Source organism: Myotis nattereri (genome assembly GCF_964212035.1).
Source record: "Myotis nattereri genome assembly, chromosome: 1".
Classification (NCBI taxonomy): domain Eukaryota; kingdom Metazoa; phylum Chordata; class Mammalia; order Chiroptera; family Vespertilionidae; genus Myotis; species Myotis nattereri.
The window spans coordinates 112,630,224-112,646,668 of record NC_138075.1 but is presented as its reverse complement, the minus strand read 5'-3'; the positions used below and the strand labels follow the sequence as shown (position 1 = coordinate 112,646,668).

The window sequence follows — 16,445 nt, the reverse complement described above, 5'->3', positions numbered from 1 at the left end:
ACGTCCTATTTTCTCCCAACTCCCCAGCTCTAGGCAATCACTAGTCTACTTTTTTTCTATGAAATTGCCCATTCTGGACCTTTCATATAAATGGAATCAAACAATATGTGGTATTTTATGACTGGCTTCTTTTACTTACCATAATGTTTTCAAGTTTTATGTTATATATTATGCGTCAATACTTTATTCCTTTTTATGGCTCAGTAATATTCCATTATATGGATATATTCCACATTTTGTCAGTTGATGGACATTTGGGTTGTTGGCACTTTGGAGCTATTATGGATAACGCTGCTATGAACATTTGTGTACAAGTTTTGGTGTGAACATGTTTTCATTTCTTTTGAGTATATATCTAGGAGTGGAATTGCTGGATCATATGGTGATTCTATGTTCAATTTGAGAAACTGCTCGAATGTTTTCCAAAGTTTCTCCACCATTTTACGTTCCCACAGCAGTGTTTGAGGGTTCTAATTTCTACACACGCTTGTTAACCTTGTTATCTATCTTTTTTATTATGGCTGTCCTAGCAGGTATGAAGTGGTGTCTCATTTTAGTTTTGATTTACATTTCCCTGGTGGCTAAGGATATTAGAGCATCTTTTCATATGCTTATTGGTACATGAAATATTCTTACATTTAATACAACCTTGTTTGTCTTTCCTAAAAATTATAAATATGTACTATAGATGCATTTCTCATTAATTGTTTTGTGTTCAGTGTGTGTTCATGTTTAGATTCACCACCTAGATACTAATTTGAGGAGCCTTGTCAAATTGGACATTTTAGCCACTATGACAGATGTGACCTAATGGAGCCTTATTAAGTCACAATGTAATATAGTGTTTTTTCTGATACTCTCTTTTAAAAGTCCCTATATTATTTTTGTTGCAGTATTTCACTGGCCTTGAATGTGGACATAAGTTTTGTATGCAGTGCTGGAGTGAATATTTAACCACTAAGATAATGGAAGAAGGCATGGGACAGGTAAAGATGCCATTTTATTTTTTGTTGAATTTCCTACAGGTTTAAATGCTTGTACAAATATAAACAGGTGAAGCATTCTGCATTAAGAATTGCATGAGAACTTTTTCTAGGTTAAAACAACAAAAAGATAATTGAGGTTTTCTTTCTGTTTACAATGTGTCATTCGAGTTAAAGATCCAATCCAGTAATGTTTTCTCAGTGGGCATTAACATTTATGTATGTTTGAACAATTTTGTCTGACCTCTTGCTTTTGCTTTTCAACTTTTATATTGAAAAACCAATTCAGGCCAGTAATTCTAGTTACCTTATAGCATGCACGTCAAACTCAAAGGCTAACATGGGCCAAATAAACAAGGTTTAAGTTTATGTGGGTTGCAAAAAAACAAAAGCTTCAATTTTCATAGAAACATAGATTTATTTCTATAGAGACATGCTGAATACAAAGGCTGAAATAAACAAGTAATCATTATCATAAATAGAACATTTTAATAAAAATTAATATACTTTTCTTGAGCATTAACTTCCCAGACCCTGAATAACTATACAAATTAATAAGCGTATGCAAATAAACCTATTGTTCTTGTTCTCCGAAAGCGGAATATTTCCTGTTGCACACACCAAACAAGTTAATTTTTACTAATGACCCAGTGCGCGAAATGTGCGAGACCCAGACCCGTGGGAAATAGCGCAAAACCCAGGACCCCAGACCCCACTGCGCCATGAGACTAATGACATGGCAATCAGCTGCTAAAATATTCGCTACTAGTATTAGTGGAGAGAAGTGGTGCACCTGCGCATAAGGTGTGTAAGAGAAATGAATGCAACACGATTATAGTAATTAAGTCATTAGCGAGCGTTGTAGTTCGTTATTAATAATTATGTATAACAGGATATTGTAAACATTAAGTTACTAAATTTTTTATTAAAAGGTTTCTTACATACTGTTACATTGGCTGAGCCACAAAAATATTCCTTGTGGGCCACATGGGCCGTGAGTTTGACATTCTTGCCTTATAATGATAAACACAATCATATACATGCATTTCCTTTAATGGAAAGGGAATAATTAATAGCCTATAAATGTTGAGGTATCCAGTATCCTTAGAACCTAGCAAAATGCCTTGCAATGATAAGCATTCAATAAATACTTGTTGAATGAAGACAGTTTAAATTTCAATCTTTTTCAGACAATTTCGTGTCCTGCTCATGGTTGTGATATATTAGTGGATGACAACACAGTTATGTAAGTATTTTTGGTAGATTCTGCATTTTAAATACTAATTAGTTGATTCAACCAAGTTAATTTTTGTTGAGCACCTTAAGGGAGCTGGAATTTTTTTTGTTGTTGTCTTTTTTATTATTATTATTGTTTTATTGCTTAAAGCAGGGGTCCTCAAACTTTTTAAACAGGGGGCCAGTTCACTATCCCTCAGACCGTTGGAAGGCCGGACTATAGTTTAAAAAAAAAACTATGAACAAATTCCGATGCACACTGCACATATCTTATTTTGAAGTAAAAAAACAAAACGGGAACAAATACAATATTTGTATTTGCATGTGGCCCGCAGGCTGTAGTCTGAGGACCCCTGGCTTAAAGTATTACGGAGAGTATTACATATGTCTCCTCCCTCTCCCCCCCCCCCCCCCCCCCCGCCCTTGACAATCCCCTGGCCTCCCCTTATGGGAGCCGGAATTTTGAAAGTCTGAAGAGATTTTCTAATCTACATTCCTTTGTAGTAGTACAAAGGCCCATTTTAAACTTAGTTTAATGCCCAGTCACTATTCTGGTAAACTTTGTAATGCATGATAGTTCGATCTCAGTAAACCTTGTAATAAGAAGTGTCATTGTTTCAGTTGAGTGAGTTCCTTTGGAAAGCAGATGCCACGGTAGAGTTAAAAGACAGAGATTTACTGTGGGATTGCATCTGTGCAGGATAAAGTGGAGAACCAATAGGAATAGATAGACCTTTATGCTGGTCTGACCTATTAAAGGAGAAAGAGAAGGAAGGGGGCATTCAGTGGGAAGAAATTCAGATTATGATGCAGCTGTGAGTCTTCTGAAGCCCCGTGAGGCGCTTCATTTCATAGATTGAACACAGAGTAATGCCTCAATAAGCAAAAATGGTCAGGCCCTGATACCCTTACTATGTTCAGTCATTCTCTGGGTGCTACCCAGTGGGAATGTGGCCTCAGCTGGAACATTGCTACAGATACCAAGAGCACTGCAGCTGGAGGTTGTGGCTAACTACTCTTCTTGTAAAAGGGAGAAAGAAACTTGAAGAAATAGTTCCTAACCCTGGGGTAAAGTCCCAACCAAGTTGGTTAATTCCTGAGTCAGTGTTGTTTGGGCTGTGGGATGTAGTTAAGAAAGTTATTGTTTTATAAAATTTTACTAGTGACCCAGTGCGCGAAATGTGCGAGACCCAAACCCGCGGGAAATAGCGCAAGACCCAGGACCCCAGACCCCACTGCACCATGGGTCAAGTCCCCGCCTACCTGCGCACGCAGCCCCACCCACCCACGCATCCCTTGCTGCGCATGCAACCTCCTGGTGACCGGTCTTGGTTTTTATGGCGGTAGGGCCACTGGGTTTTATAATGTAGATTTGGGAGGGGGACTAGATGGGAAATGGAGAAAATATATTTCCAACACCTAAAATGAATATGGCTAATATCATAAGGGCTTTTTACAAATCAGTAAGGAAATTCTATGGAGAGAACGTGAAAAAGAAGTTCACAATGAAAGAAATTTAAATGGTTGCATAGTGAAAGAAATGGAAATGGTTATGAACAATAGCTAACATGCTTACTTACATAAATGTAAATCAAAATTGGAGTAAACTTTTTTTTTTTTTTAATCCTTACCTGTGGGTACTTTTTCCATTGATTTTTAGAGAGTGGAGGTTGGGGGCAACAGGGAAGAGAGGAAACATCAATGTGAGGGAGACACATTAACTCCTGCATGTTCCCTGACTGGAGGTGGGAATCGAACCCTTGACACTTCATTGTGCACACTAATGCTCTAACCACTGAGGACACCAGCCAAGGCAGATAAAATAACTTCTTTGTTGTTAATCCTCACCTGAGGATATTTCTCCATTGATCTTTTAGAGAGAGGGAAAGACATAGAGAGAAAAGAAACATGGATGTGAGAGAAACACATCAATTGGTTGCCTCGTGCACCTGCCTCACCCAGGGCCTGGGCGGGTGGAGCAGCCTGCAATTAATGTACGTGCCCTTGACCGTAATCGAACTGGAACCCTTTGATCTGCAGGCCAACACTTTATCCACTGAGCCAAACTAGCTAGGGCAAAATAACTTTTTTTTAAAGTCCTTTTTACATTTCATATTGGTAAGGAGGAAAGATTTGGTAACGTGAGTGAGAATATAGTACAATAAGAGTATAAACTCTTGCAAACACTTTTTAATGCAGTTTGGCAATTTCTATAAATGTATATGTGTAGAAATATACATTTCTTCCTCTCTGAAATAAAATTTTAAAAAGACAAAAAAGGAAAACTCTAAACAATGGAAGTAAGAAGGCAGCAATCTTATCTAATAGAAGAGAAACATGCAAATTGACCATACCTCTGCTACACTCACAAGCCACGCCCACAAGCCAATCAGGATGCAAATAAACCCAACCAAGATGGTGGCAGCCACAGAGCTGGAGCGAACAGGAGGCTTGGGTTGCCCCTGGTGATGGAGGAAGCCAAGCTTCCCATCTGGCCTGCCCTGACCGGCTGTGGGCTCCGCTCAAGGCTACAAAGTTTCAATTATAGAAGATAAATAAATCCCAGATATCTGCTTCCAGCCACTGTGGCCTCTGCTCAAGGAGGGTCTGGGAGCCTGGGTTGCCAGGGGCAGTGGCCATCTGCAAACAGCCATCAGCCCCTCACCCAGGCTGGCCAGGCACCACAGCGGGGACCCCCACTCTGAAGGGGGTGTAGCCAGCCTGCAAACAGCCCTCAGCCCCTCACTCCAGGCTGGCCAGACCCTCTTGGGGTGAGGGTCCCCACTGGGGGGCTTGGCCAGCCTGCAAACAGCCCTCAGCCCCTCACCCAGTCTGGCCACACACCCCCAGCGAGGACCCTCACCCCATGGGGGCATATCCAGTCTGCAAACCACCACAGGCCCCTTGCCCAGGCCACCCCACATCCCAAGGGAATCCCCACCCTGATCCGGGACATCCTTCAAGGCAAACCAGCCGGCCCCCACCCGTGCACCAGGCCTCTATACTAATAAGAGGGTAATATGCTAATTAGACTGGGAGACCTTCCAGGAGACCTTCCGGATGTTCTTCTGGACTAAGCCATGGTGGCGGGGCCGAGGTAGAGGTGGTTAGAGGCCAAAAGGGGTGGGAAGTTGTGGGTGATCAGGCTGATGGGGGGCGGGGCCATTGGGAGTAAGCAGACCAGCAGGGGGGCCTGTTGGGGGCAAGCAGGCCATCAGTGGGGGTCAGTTGGAGGTGCTCAGCACAGCGGGGGGGGGGGCAGTTTGGAGTGAGCAGGTCAGCAGGGGGGTAGTTGGGGGCGAGCAGGCCAGTGGGGAGGGAAACTGAGGGCGAGCAGGCCAGCAGGGGGGGGGCAGTTGGGGTGATCAGACTGGCAGGGGAGGGCATTTGGGGGCAAGCAGGCCAGCAGCGGGGGGGCAGTTGGGGGTAAGCAGGCCGGCAGGCAGAGTGGTTAGGGGCAATCAGGCAGGTAGGTGAGTGGTTAGAAGCCAGCCATCCCAGATTGCAAGAGGGATGTTCAACTGCTGGTTTAGGCCCGATCCCTGTAAACCAGCAGTAGGACATCCTTCGAGGGGTCCCAGATTGGAGAGGATGCAGGCCGGGCTGAGGAACACCTCCTCCCGCGCTCCCCCCCACTAATGGTGCACGGGACCATTAGTCCTATCTAATAAAAGAGAAACATGGTAATTAGTGTACGACCGCTACCCTTCCCATTGGCTAATCAGGGTAATATGCAAATTAACTGCCAGCCAAGATGGCGGCCGGCAGCCAGGCAGCTTAAAGTGAACATGAGGCTTGCTTGCTTCAGTGACGGAGGACTCCAGTGTTCCCTGCCTGCCGCTGCAGGCCTCTGAGCTGCAACTCTAAGAACTATGTTACAAATATAGAAGCTAAACAAAACCCCAGAAACCTGCTTTAGTCTGTCAGGCTTCAGGCAGCAGGATCGAAACATTGTTTCAAGTACAGAAGGTAAACAAAGGCCAGAAACCTGCTTTCAGCAGCAGAGGCCTAAGAGCTGGAGCCAAGCCTCAAAGCTAAAGCTGGCCCAGAATAAAAAAAAAAAGAAAAAAAGGAGCGGTTGGGAGCTTCAGTCACTCGCAAGCCTGAAAACAGCCCTCAGCCCCTCACCCAGACTGGCCAGGCACCCCAGTGGGGACCCCCACCCTGAAGGGTGTGTGACCAGCTGCAAACAGCCATCATCCCCTCACCCAGGCTGGCCAGGCACCCCATTGGGGACCCCCACCCTGATCCAGGACACCCTTCAGGGCAAACCAGCCGGCCCCAACCTGTGCACCAGGCCTCTATCCTATATAGTAAAAGGGTAATATGCCTCCCAGCACCAGGATCAGCGGAGCCGAGAGGCCTCCTGGCACCAGGATCAGTGTGACGGGGGCAGCGCCCAAACCCCCTGATCGCCCTGCGGCTTTGTGTGTGACAGGGGCGGGGCCACAACCTCTCTATCTGCCCTGCTCTGTTTGTGACAGGGGAAGACGCCCCAACCCCCTGATCAGCCCTGCTCTGTGCCTGATAGGGGGAGCTCCCCAACCCCATGATTGCCCCAGCGGCACTGTGTGTGACGGGGCAGCGCCCCAACCCCCTGATCAGCCCTGCTCTGTGTGTGACGGGGTAGAGCCATAACCTCCCCATCGGCCCTGCCCTGAGTGTGACAGTGGCAGCACCCCAACCCCCTGATCGGCCCTGCTCTGTGGGTGATAGAGGGTGGTGCCCCAACCCCCTGATCCGCCCTGCTCTGTGCATGACAGGGTATGGAGCCCCAACCCCCCTGATGGGCCCTGCTCTGCGCGTTGCAGGGGGTGGCGCCACAACCTCCCCATCAACCCTGCCTTGAGTGTGACAAGGGGCGGTGCCCCAACCCCCTAATCGGCCCTACCCTGAGCGTGACTGACGGTGGCATCACAACCTCCCGATCCGCCCTGCTCTGTGCATGACGGGGCAGCGCCCCAACTCCCCAATCGGCCCTGCTCTGAGCCCTACCAGGGGCTGCACCTAGGGATTGGGCCTGCCCTCTGCCACCCGGGAGCAGGCCTAAGCCAGCAGGTCGTTATCTCCCGAGGGGTCCCAGACTGCGAGAGGGCACAGGCCGGGCTGAGGGACCCCTCCTCCCCCCCCCCCCCCAGTGCACAAATTTTTGTGCACCGGGCCTCTAGTCCTATATAATAAAAGGGTAATATGCGGAACGAACGGTTGCTATGGCGCACACTGACCACCAGGGGGCAGACGCTCAACGCAGGAGTTGCTCCCTGCTGGTCAGCGCGCTCCCACGGGAGGAGCGCTGCTCAGCCACTAACCAGGCAGATGGCTGGCAACCGCAGCAGCGGTGGCAGGAGCCTCTCCTGCCTCCACAGCAGCACTAAGGATATCCGATTACGGTTTAGGCCATGGGTGGGCAAACTTTTTGACTCGAGGGCCACAATGGGTTCTTAAACTGGACCGGAGGGCCGGAACAAAAGCATGGATGGAGTGTTTGTGTGAACTAATATAAATTCAAAGTAAACATCATTACATAAAAGGGTACAGTTTTTTTTGTTGTTGTTGTTGTTTTTTTTTGTTGTTTTTTTTTTAGTTTTATTCATTTCAAACGGGCCGGATCCGCCCGCGGGCCGTAGTTTGCCCACAGCTGGTTGAGGCCCACTCCCCGCAGTTGTCAGTCGGACATCCCCTGAGGGCTTCCAGATTGCTAAAGGGCGCAGGCTGGGAGTGCAAGAATATCATGCACCGAGCCTCTAATTAATTATATTGTTGTCCTCTATTTGCTGCTTTCAAGAATTGTTGTGTCTTGGGCTTAAAGTAGTTTGGCTGTGATATACCTGGATGTGGTTCTCTTTGTGTTTATCTTCTTTGGGGTTTCTTCAGCTCTTTGGATATCCAGCATGCTAAATGTATAATAAACTTTGAGAATATTCATAAGAGAATTTTAATAGTGATATCAGCTGGGGTTTGGGGATTAGAAAGAGGGATTTTTACTTTTCACTTTATTTAGTTGTATACTATTGATATGTATCTTCCATTTTCTTTTAAATAAATAACTGTAGAATTCAAAGGGCTAGTTAACTAAATCAGAATATTTTTTTTTTACTTCTTAATATTTTTTTTTATTGATTTCAGAGAGGAAGGGAGAGGGAGAGAGAAACAGCAATGATGAGAGAGAATCATTAATCAGCTGCTGCCTCCTGCACACCCCCCACTGAGGATCAAGCCCACAAACTGGGCATGTACCCTGACCAGAAATTGAACCATGACCTCCTGGTTCATAGGTTGATGATTACCCACTGAGCAACACCAGCTGGGCAGAGAATATGTTATTTTATTTAATCTTTATTATTGAAAATATTACATATGTCCCCTTTTTTCTCCCACTGATCCCTTATCCCTCACCCCAGGCCTCCACGACCCTATTGTCCAGCAGTTGCCAACCTTTTGGACCTCACGGACCACCAGTGGTCCATGGACCACCAGTTGGCGACCACTGCTATTGTCTCTGTCCATGTCCATGGGTTATGCATATATGCATACAAGTTCTTTTGTTGATATCCTACCATCCACCCCCACCTTCCCGCTGAGATTTGAAAGTCTGTTCCATGTTTCTATGTCTCTGGATCTATTTTGTTCATCAGTTATTTTGTTCATTAGATTCCATATATGAGTGCAATCCTATGATACTTATCTTTCCCTGACTGGCTTATTTTACTTAGCATAATACTCTCCAGGTGTGTTTCCATGCTGTCTCAAAGATAAGAGGTACTTCTTTTTTTACTGCTGCATAGTATTCCATGGTGTAAATGGTACCATGGCTTTTTTTATCCACTCATCTACTGATGGGCACTTGGGCTGTTTGCAGATCTTAGCTGTTGTAAATTGTGCTGCTCAGAACATAGGAATGCATACTTTCTTTCTGATTTTTTTGGGGGGGTCTCTTAGGATATATTCCTACAAGTGGGATCACTGAGTCCAATGGGAGTTACATTTTTTAATTTCTTTAGGAAACTCCATACTGTTTTCCATAGTAGCTGCACTCCCACCAGCAGTGTAAGGGGGTTCTCTTTTCTCCACAACCTCGCCAACACTTGTCGTTTTTTGATGATAGCCATTCTGACCGGTGTGAGGTGATATTTCATTGTCATTTTAAATTGCATCTCTCTGATGATCAGTGACTTTGAGCATTTTTTCATATATCTCTTGGCCATCTGTATATCCACTTTGGAGAAGTGCCTATTTAGGTCCTTTGCTCATTTTTAATTGGTTGTCTTCCTTTTGTTAAGTTGTATGAGTTCCTTTTGTGGTGCAGAAGCTTTTTATTTTGATATAGTCCCATTTGTTTATTTTCTCTGCCCCAGGAGGACACATATTGCTACGAGAAATGTATGAGATTTTGCTGCTTATTGTTTCTTCTAGGGTTTTTATGGTTTCACATCTTACATTTAAGTCTTTTATCCATTTGAGTTTATTCTTGTGCATCGTGTAAGTTGGTGGTCTAGTTTCATTTTTTTGTATTATTTAGTTGAAAAACTGTCTTGACTCATTATTTTATTGAAGAGACTGTCTTGACTCCATTGTGTGCTCTTGCCTCCTTTGTCAAATATTAATTGAGCATGGCTTGGGTCGATTTCTGGGTTCTCTGTTGTGTTCCATTGGTCCTTATGTCTGTTCTTATGCCAGTTCCAGGCTGTTTCGAGTGCAGTGGCTTTGTAGTATAATATGATATCTGGTATTGTGATCACTCTAACTTTGTTCTTTCTCAAGATTGCTACGGCTATTTGGGGGTCTTTTTTGGTTCCATACAAATTTTTGTAGTAATTTGTTCTAGATCTGTAAAATATGCTATTGTTAATTTAATAGGAATTGCATTGAATTTATAGATTGCTTTGGGTAGTATGGACATTTGTTTTTTTTTAAAGAGTAGGATTTTTTTTGTTTTTTGTGTGTTTTTTTAAAATATACTTTATTGATTTTTTTTACAGAGAGGAAGGGAGAGGGATAGAGAGTTAGAAACATAAATGAGAAAGAAACATCGATCAGCTGCCTCCTGCACACCTCCTACTGGGGATGTACCCGCAACCAAGGTACATGCCCTTGACCGGAATCGAACCTGGGACCTTTCAGTCCGCAGGCCGACTCTATCCACTGAGCCAAACCAGTTAGGGCTAGTATGGACATTTTAATGATGTTCATTCTTCCAGTCATGAACATAATATATTCTTCCACTCGTTTATATCTTCCTCTGTCTCTTTTTCTCAAAGTCCTATAGTTTTCAGAGTAAAAGTCTTTTACCTCCTTGGTTAAGTTTATTTCTAGGTATCTTAATATTTTCGTTGTAATGCTAAATGGGATTGTTTGTTTAGTTTCTATTTTCTGAGACTTCCATTATTGATGTGTAAAAATGCCATCAATTTCTGGGTGTTAATTTTGTATCCTGTTACATTGCTGAATTTCTTTATTAAATCGAGTAGTTTTTTGGTGGAGTCTTTAGTTATTTTAATTTTATTTTATTTTATTTTATTTTATTTTTTAGAGAGAGGGAGAGAGAGATAGAAACATTAATGATGAGAGGGAATCATTGATTGACTGCCTCCTGCATGCCCCATACCGGTGATTGAGCCCACAACCCAGGCATATGCCCTGACCAGGAATTGAACCAGGACTTCCTGGTTCATAGGTTGATGTTCAACCACTGAGCCATGCTGGACAGGCTATTGGGTTTTCTATGTATAATATCATGTCATCTGTGAATAATGAGAGCTTTACTTCCTCCTTTCCAATTTGCATACCTTCTATTTCTTCTTCTTGTCTGATCACTGTGTCAAACACTTCTAGTACTATGTTGAATAAGAGTAGTGAAGGCGGACACTCCTGTCTTTTTCCTGTTCTTAGGGTAAATGGTTTTAGTTTTGCCTATTTAGTATGATGTTGGCTTTAGGTTTGTCATATATGGCCTTTATCATATTGAAATATCCCTTTATTCCCACTTTGCTGAGAGTTTTTATCAAAAATGGTTTATGGGCCGAAACCGGTTTGGCTCAGTGGATAGAGCGTCGGCCTGCGGACTGAAAGGTCCCAGGTTCGATTCCGGTCAAGGGCATGTACCTGGGTTGCGGGCACATCCCCAGTGGGAAATGTACAGGAGGCAGCTGATCGATGTTTCTCTCTCATCGCTGTTTCTAACTCTCTATCTCTCTCCCTTCCTCTCTGTAAAAAACCAATAAAATATATTTTAAAAAAAAATGGTTTATGGATTTTGTTGAATGTACTGCATGATGCTGATACTGTTACATTTCATTCTGTCCCACAGCTCTCTTAAACTATCTTCCTGTTCTTTAATTGTTTTTTCTTTTTGTTTCTTTGCATGAGTGATTTTTTTTCTACCCTGTCTTCTGATTCAGTGATGGGATCCTCAGCTTCCTCTAATCTGCTGTTTTTTCCTATTCATGTATTCTTTATTTCTGCTACGTCATTCTTCATTTCTGACTGGGGTTTTTTCGTAGTTTTTATGTCTTTTTTCATGCTGTTGAGCATCCTTATGATCATTACTCTGAACTCTGTATCTGATAAATTGCTAATCTCCAATTCATTTAGTTCGTCTCTGGAGAATTTTCTAGTTCCTTAATTTGGCGCTTATTTCTTTGTCTCCAAATTTTGGCTGCCTGTTTGGGTTTATTTCTACGTATTTTAAGTAGATCTGCTTACACCCCCCAATCTTGCTAGGGTGGCCTTAGGTCAGTGATGGTGAACCTATGACACGCGTGTCAGAGGTGACATGCGAACTCATTTTTTTTGGTTGATTTTTCTTTGTTAAATGGCATTTAAATATATAAAATAAATATCAAAAATATAAATCTTTGTTTTACTATGGTTGCAAAGATCAAAAAATTTCTATATGTGACACGGCACCAGAGTTAAGTTAGGGTTTTTCAAAATGCTGACACGCCGAGCTCAAAAGGTTCGCCATCACTGTCTTAGGTAGTAGGTGATCTGTGCGACCCAAAGACGCAGTCTCCCTGATCACCAGACCTGGATGCTGTAATAATGTCCTTTGTGCATGTTGTATTGGCCTTCCCTGTTGTAATTGAGTCTTGATTGCTATTGGCTTGCTTGTGCGTGGGCTTGGTGATCAGTCTGGCTCATTCCCCACCGAACACAGTGTGCAGGCTGCTATGCAGGTGCTGATCACAAGAAGCTGAATTCACCTCACTAGGGCTTGCAGTCTGCCAATATCTCCCTGTGGATATAGTGTTTGTGAAGCCTATTTGATCCTGTTCTGTTGTTGTCTGAAACTGTCCACTGGGTTTATTATTGCTTTGGGGGCCTCTTTGGAGTGTCTTTGTTTCAGGTCAATGTCAGATGCTGTTTGTGACTGGCCCTGAGTACTCTGTTTGGAGCTATCAGTGATTCACAGCTTGTGGCTCCCTCTGCTGGGGCTGGATGCATGTGGAAAGTACCAAGCTGCGCACCAAGGTCTGCTCTCTTTAGCCTCAGGCCCAGAAGCAGGTCAGGCACAGAAAGACTCCAAATCCTCAGAGATCTGCCTCTTCCTGCAGGCTGATTGTTAGTCTCAGTCACTTAGTGAGCCTCAGGCTGCAGAGCTCAGCAGGGCGTAAACTCCACATGGTAGGCAAAGGGTTTCTAGTAGTTGGGAGTTTCTCTCCCCATCCCTCCAACCCCCGAAGCTGCATTGATGGGAAAAGCTTTCCTAAGAATAGTGCTTTCTGCAGCATGGGAGAATGCCTCAGCACAGGAGTTCCAGGTGGCTCTCTTCTCAGCTCTCTCTCCAGAGCCACCAATCCCAGACTCTTCTCACACAGCTCTAGTCCACTCTGCCCTCCCTCTGCCAGAGCCCAAGGTGAGTGACTGAAAACCATATTGAGTGCATTGGCCCTTTAAGGAGGTGCCTACGTTTCCCGTCTCTCCCTGCAGGTCAGAACCCCCAGTGCTTTTCACTGCCAGATGTTATGTGGCCACCTTGCTCAGTTCTTGTATTCTGGGTTGCGAAGGCTAGCTGGGTGTTTAAACCTCAAATTTCTCACAGGGAATCCCCACTGCTGAAATATCCCTCCCAAATTTCAGCTGCAGCCTCTTTGGGTTTGTTTCCGTGCCCTCTTGTGCCTCAGCATTTCCTACCTGTCTTGTTATGGCCTCCTCTTTAAGTCCTTGGTTATGAGTTTTCTCTCCAGCTAGTCTTCAGTTAGTTATTCAGGTTGATTTTTCTATATTTTTGTTGAAATTCCAGTTTTGTCCTTGGGGAATATCTTTGTAGCTTCCACTTAATCCACCACTATCGTGCAATCCCTTCTTTAATTTCTTTAAAATGCACTTCCCTGTGTTGGGGGGCTCTAGGTTGCCAAAGGGGTCTGGATCCGGAGACCTGGTCACTAAGGGGCTAGCCCCGCAGGGCTCCATCATGTGTGCACCCTGGGTGGAGGGGCACAGCAACACCTTTTTCTTACAACACACTTAAAAGAGTTTTTACTATTAAAACTAATGAAACTTGCCAAAACCGGTTTGGCTCAGTGGTTAGAGCGTCGGCCTGCGGACTGAAAGGTCCCAGGTTCGATTCCGGTCAAGGGCATGTACCTGGGTTGCGGGCATATCCCCAGTGGGAGATGTGCAGGAGGCAGCTGATCGATGTTTCTCTCTCATCGATGTTTCTAACTCTCTATCTCTCTCCCTTCCTCTCTGTAAAAAATCAATAAAATATATTTTTAAAAAAAATAAAAATAAAAATAAAACTAATGAAACTTAAGCTTCAGGGTTCTTCACTTTCATGGGTTCCTGTGATTTCTAGAAGTTGTTGTGAATTATAGTGTTCTTGGTGGACGAGAGAAGCCAGGTTGCAGTCAGTATTTCTGGTAAATTACCAAGAGATCTCAAAAGAAGAAGGTACTCAAAACTATAGCAAAACCTGGATCAATTTCTTAATATTCTTGTCATATTTCACACACTGATTTTGGAGAGGGGATCTGAGGAAAGGTGGCTGAGAAATTAGGGTTTAAGGCAAGATGTCATTCAGAAGACCCTGAAAGGGGCCTAAATTTGGCAGTAGTTGGTAAGTCATTAGATCATAATACAAACTGGGTAACAATAGAATATTTAGAGTGTAAGAAATATGGGGAAAACATCTATCAAAATAAAACTGCAGAAACTTTGAAAATATTGTTTTGATTACTACAGTTACATTTGTTGATAATCTATGTGCATTTTAATATTTTCAAGTTAGGGCAGTTTATAGCCTTAGCATTGAAATTTTATTTTATAAATGCAGAAAATACTCTTGGCTGAAACTCCCTAATAAACTTTTTATTCTTGCTTTCAGGCGCCTGATCACAGATTCAAAGGTTAAATTAAAGTATCAACATTTAATAACAAATAGCTTTGTCGAGGTAAGTGATTTCTCTTAACAGTTTCTCTCTTTTAATTAGAGTAACTTTTTTATACTAGAAATATTAATTTTGTTTAAAATCTTGATTGTTGAGAGTATTATAGATGTCTCCTCCATTGCCCCCCTCTACCCAAATCCTGCCCCACCCCAGGCCTTCACCATGCTATTGTCTGTGTCCGTGGGTTACACATATATGCATATAGGTGCTTTTTTTTTTTTAAATTTAAATTCTTTATTGTTTAAAGTATTACATCAGTCTCCTTTTCCTACCCCATTGACCTCTCCCGGGCCGCTCCCACCCCCCAGCACATGCCCTCACCCCCCTACTGTCTGTGTCTTTCGGTTATGCTCATATGCTTGCATACAAGTCCTTTGATCGATCTCTTACCCCTCACCCCCTCCTTTCTTCATAGGTTGGACAGTCTGTTCAATGCTTCTATGTCTCTGGATCTATGTTTTTCATCAGTTTATGTTGTTCATTGTATTCCACAAATGAGTGAGATCATGTGACATTTATCTCAGGATTGTGACAAATCAATAAGTAGATATCTCTTCATAGATCTTCAGCTTTTATAATAAAACTAGAGGCCTAGAAGATTTGCGCAATAGGCCTTCCTTTCCCTGGCTGTTGGCACCATTTTCCTCCGGCACTCAGGACCCAGGCCTTTGGTCCAGCAAATGCAAGGCTTGGCTTCTCCACTCTGGCCGTAGTGAGGCTTGGCTTCTCCTCTGCAGCCACAGCAGAGAAGCCAAGCCTCTTCAGTCTTCAGTCACCGCGCTGCACCTGCGTATGCAAATTAACTGCCATCTTTGTTGGGTTAATTTGCGTACTCACCCTGATTGGCTGGTGGGCTTAGCGGAGGGATGGTCAATTTGCAATTTTCCCTTTTTTTAATTATTATTAGTTAAGGTATTACAAATGTGTCCTCATCCCCCCCATTAACCCCTAACCTCCCCCCCCCTACCCCGCACACTCACGATCCCATCCCCCTGTTGTCCATGTCCATTGGTTTGGCTTATATACATGTATACAAGTCCTTCGGTTGATCTCTTCCCCTTACCCCCGCCCTCCCCTACTTTCCTTCTGGGGATTGATAGCCTGATCGCTGTTTCGCAATTTTCCCTTTTATTTGTGTAGATTCTTTTCTCACTAAGTTGTATACTTTTATAATAAACTGGTAATCTAGTAAGTAAAAAAAAAGAAAAACAGTGCATCCAAAAAGCATTGCTGTAGAAGACTGAGTATTGGTGGCAGGTTTTTATATGCTTATGTCACTATCAGCCTCTTTGTCCCTTATGCTAGGGAGCTAATACAAATAATTGTTTGGTGTGCTGGCAAATCTTGCATCAGAATTTATTTTGTCATTTTTTATTTTCTAACTTGTGTTTCAGTGCAATAGACTGTTAAAGTGGTGTCCTGCCCCAGATTGCCACCATGTTGTTAAAGTCCAATATCCTGATGCTAAGCCTGTTCGCTGCAAATGTGGGCGCCAGTTTTGGTAAGCAAGTGATTTCTTAAATTGGAATAGTGCACACAGCTTTTCTATTTATTCTTAGTTGTAAAATAGAGAATAAAATTTTACCTGAGGAAGGAGGAAAGTAGGTATTACTGGTTTAAAATAGTGTGTATTTCTTTTAAATAACAATTAGATTTAAAAGTCACTCCTAAATAACTTCCCTATTTCCTTATTGATCTAAGTTTTATATATATTTTCTGATAGTAAAGTGCAGTTGTAATCTCATTTTCTTGTGTGTTCCAGTGGTACTTAAATGGGAGCAAGCTTATAGACCTGGGACAAGAATTCAGTTATTCTAATTTCTGATTGCTTATTTGG

At 43.4% G+C, this 16,445-nt stretch overlaps 1 protein-coding gene across 1 annotated transcript in view; it reads left to right on the top strand.

Moving 5' to 3' along the window:
- Positions 1–16,445, top strand: part of ARIH1 (ariadne RBR E3 ubiquitin protein ligase 1) — a 113,672-nt gene that overhangs the window by 76,161 nt on the left and 21,066 nt on the right. Inside the window, exons 4-7 of the mRNA XM_081084955.1 lie at positions 894–986; positions 2,174–2,229; positions 14,545–14,611; positions 16,003–16,109. Of these exons, the coding sequence (XP_080941081.1) occupies positions 894–986; positions 2,174–2,229; positions 14,545–14,611; positions 16,003–16,109 (323 nt within the window). The remainder of the gene's footprint in view (positions 1–893; positions 987–2,173; positions 2,230–14,544; positions 14,612–16,002; positions 16,110–16,445) is intronic.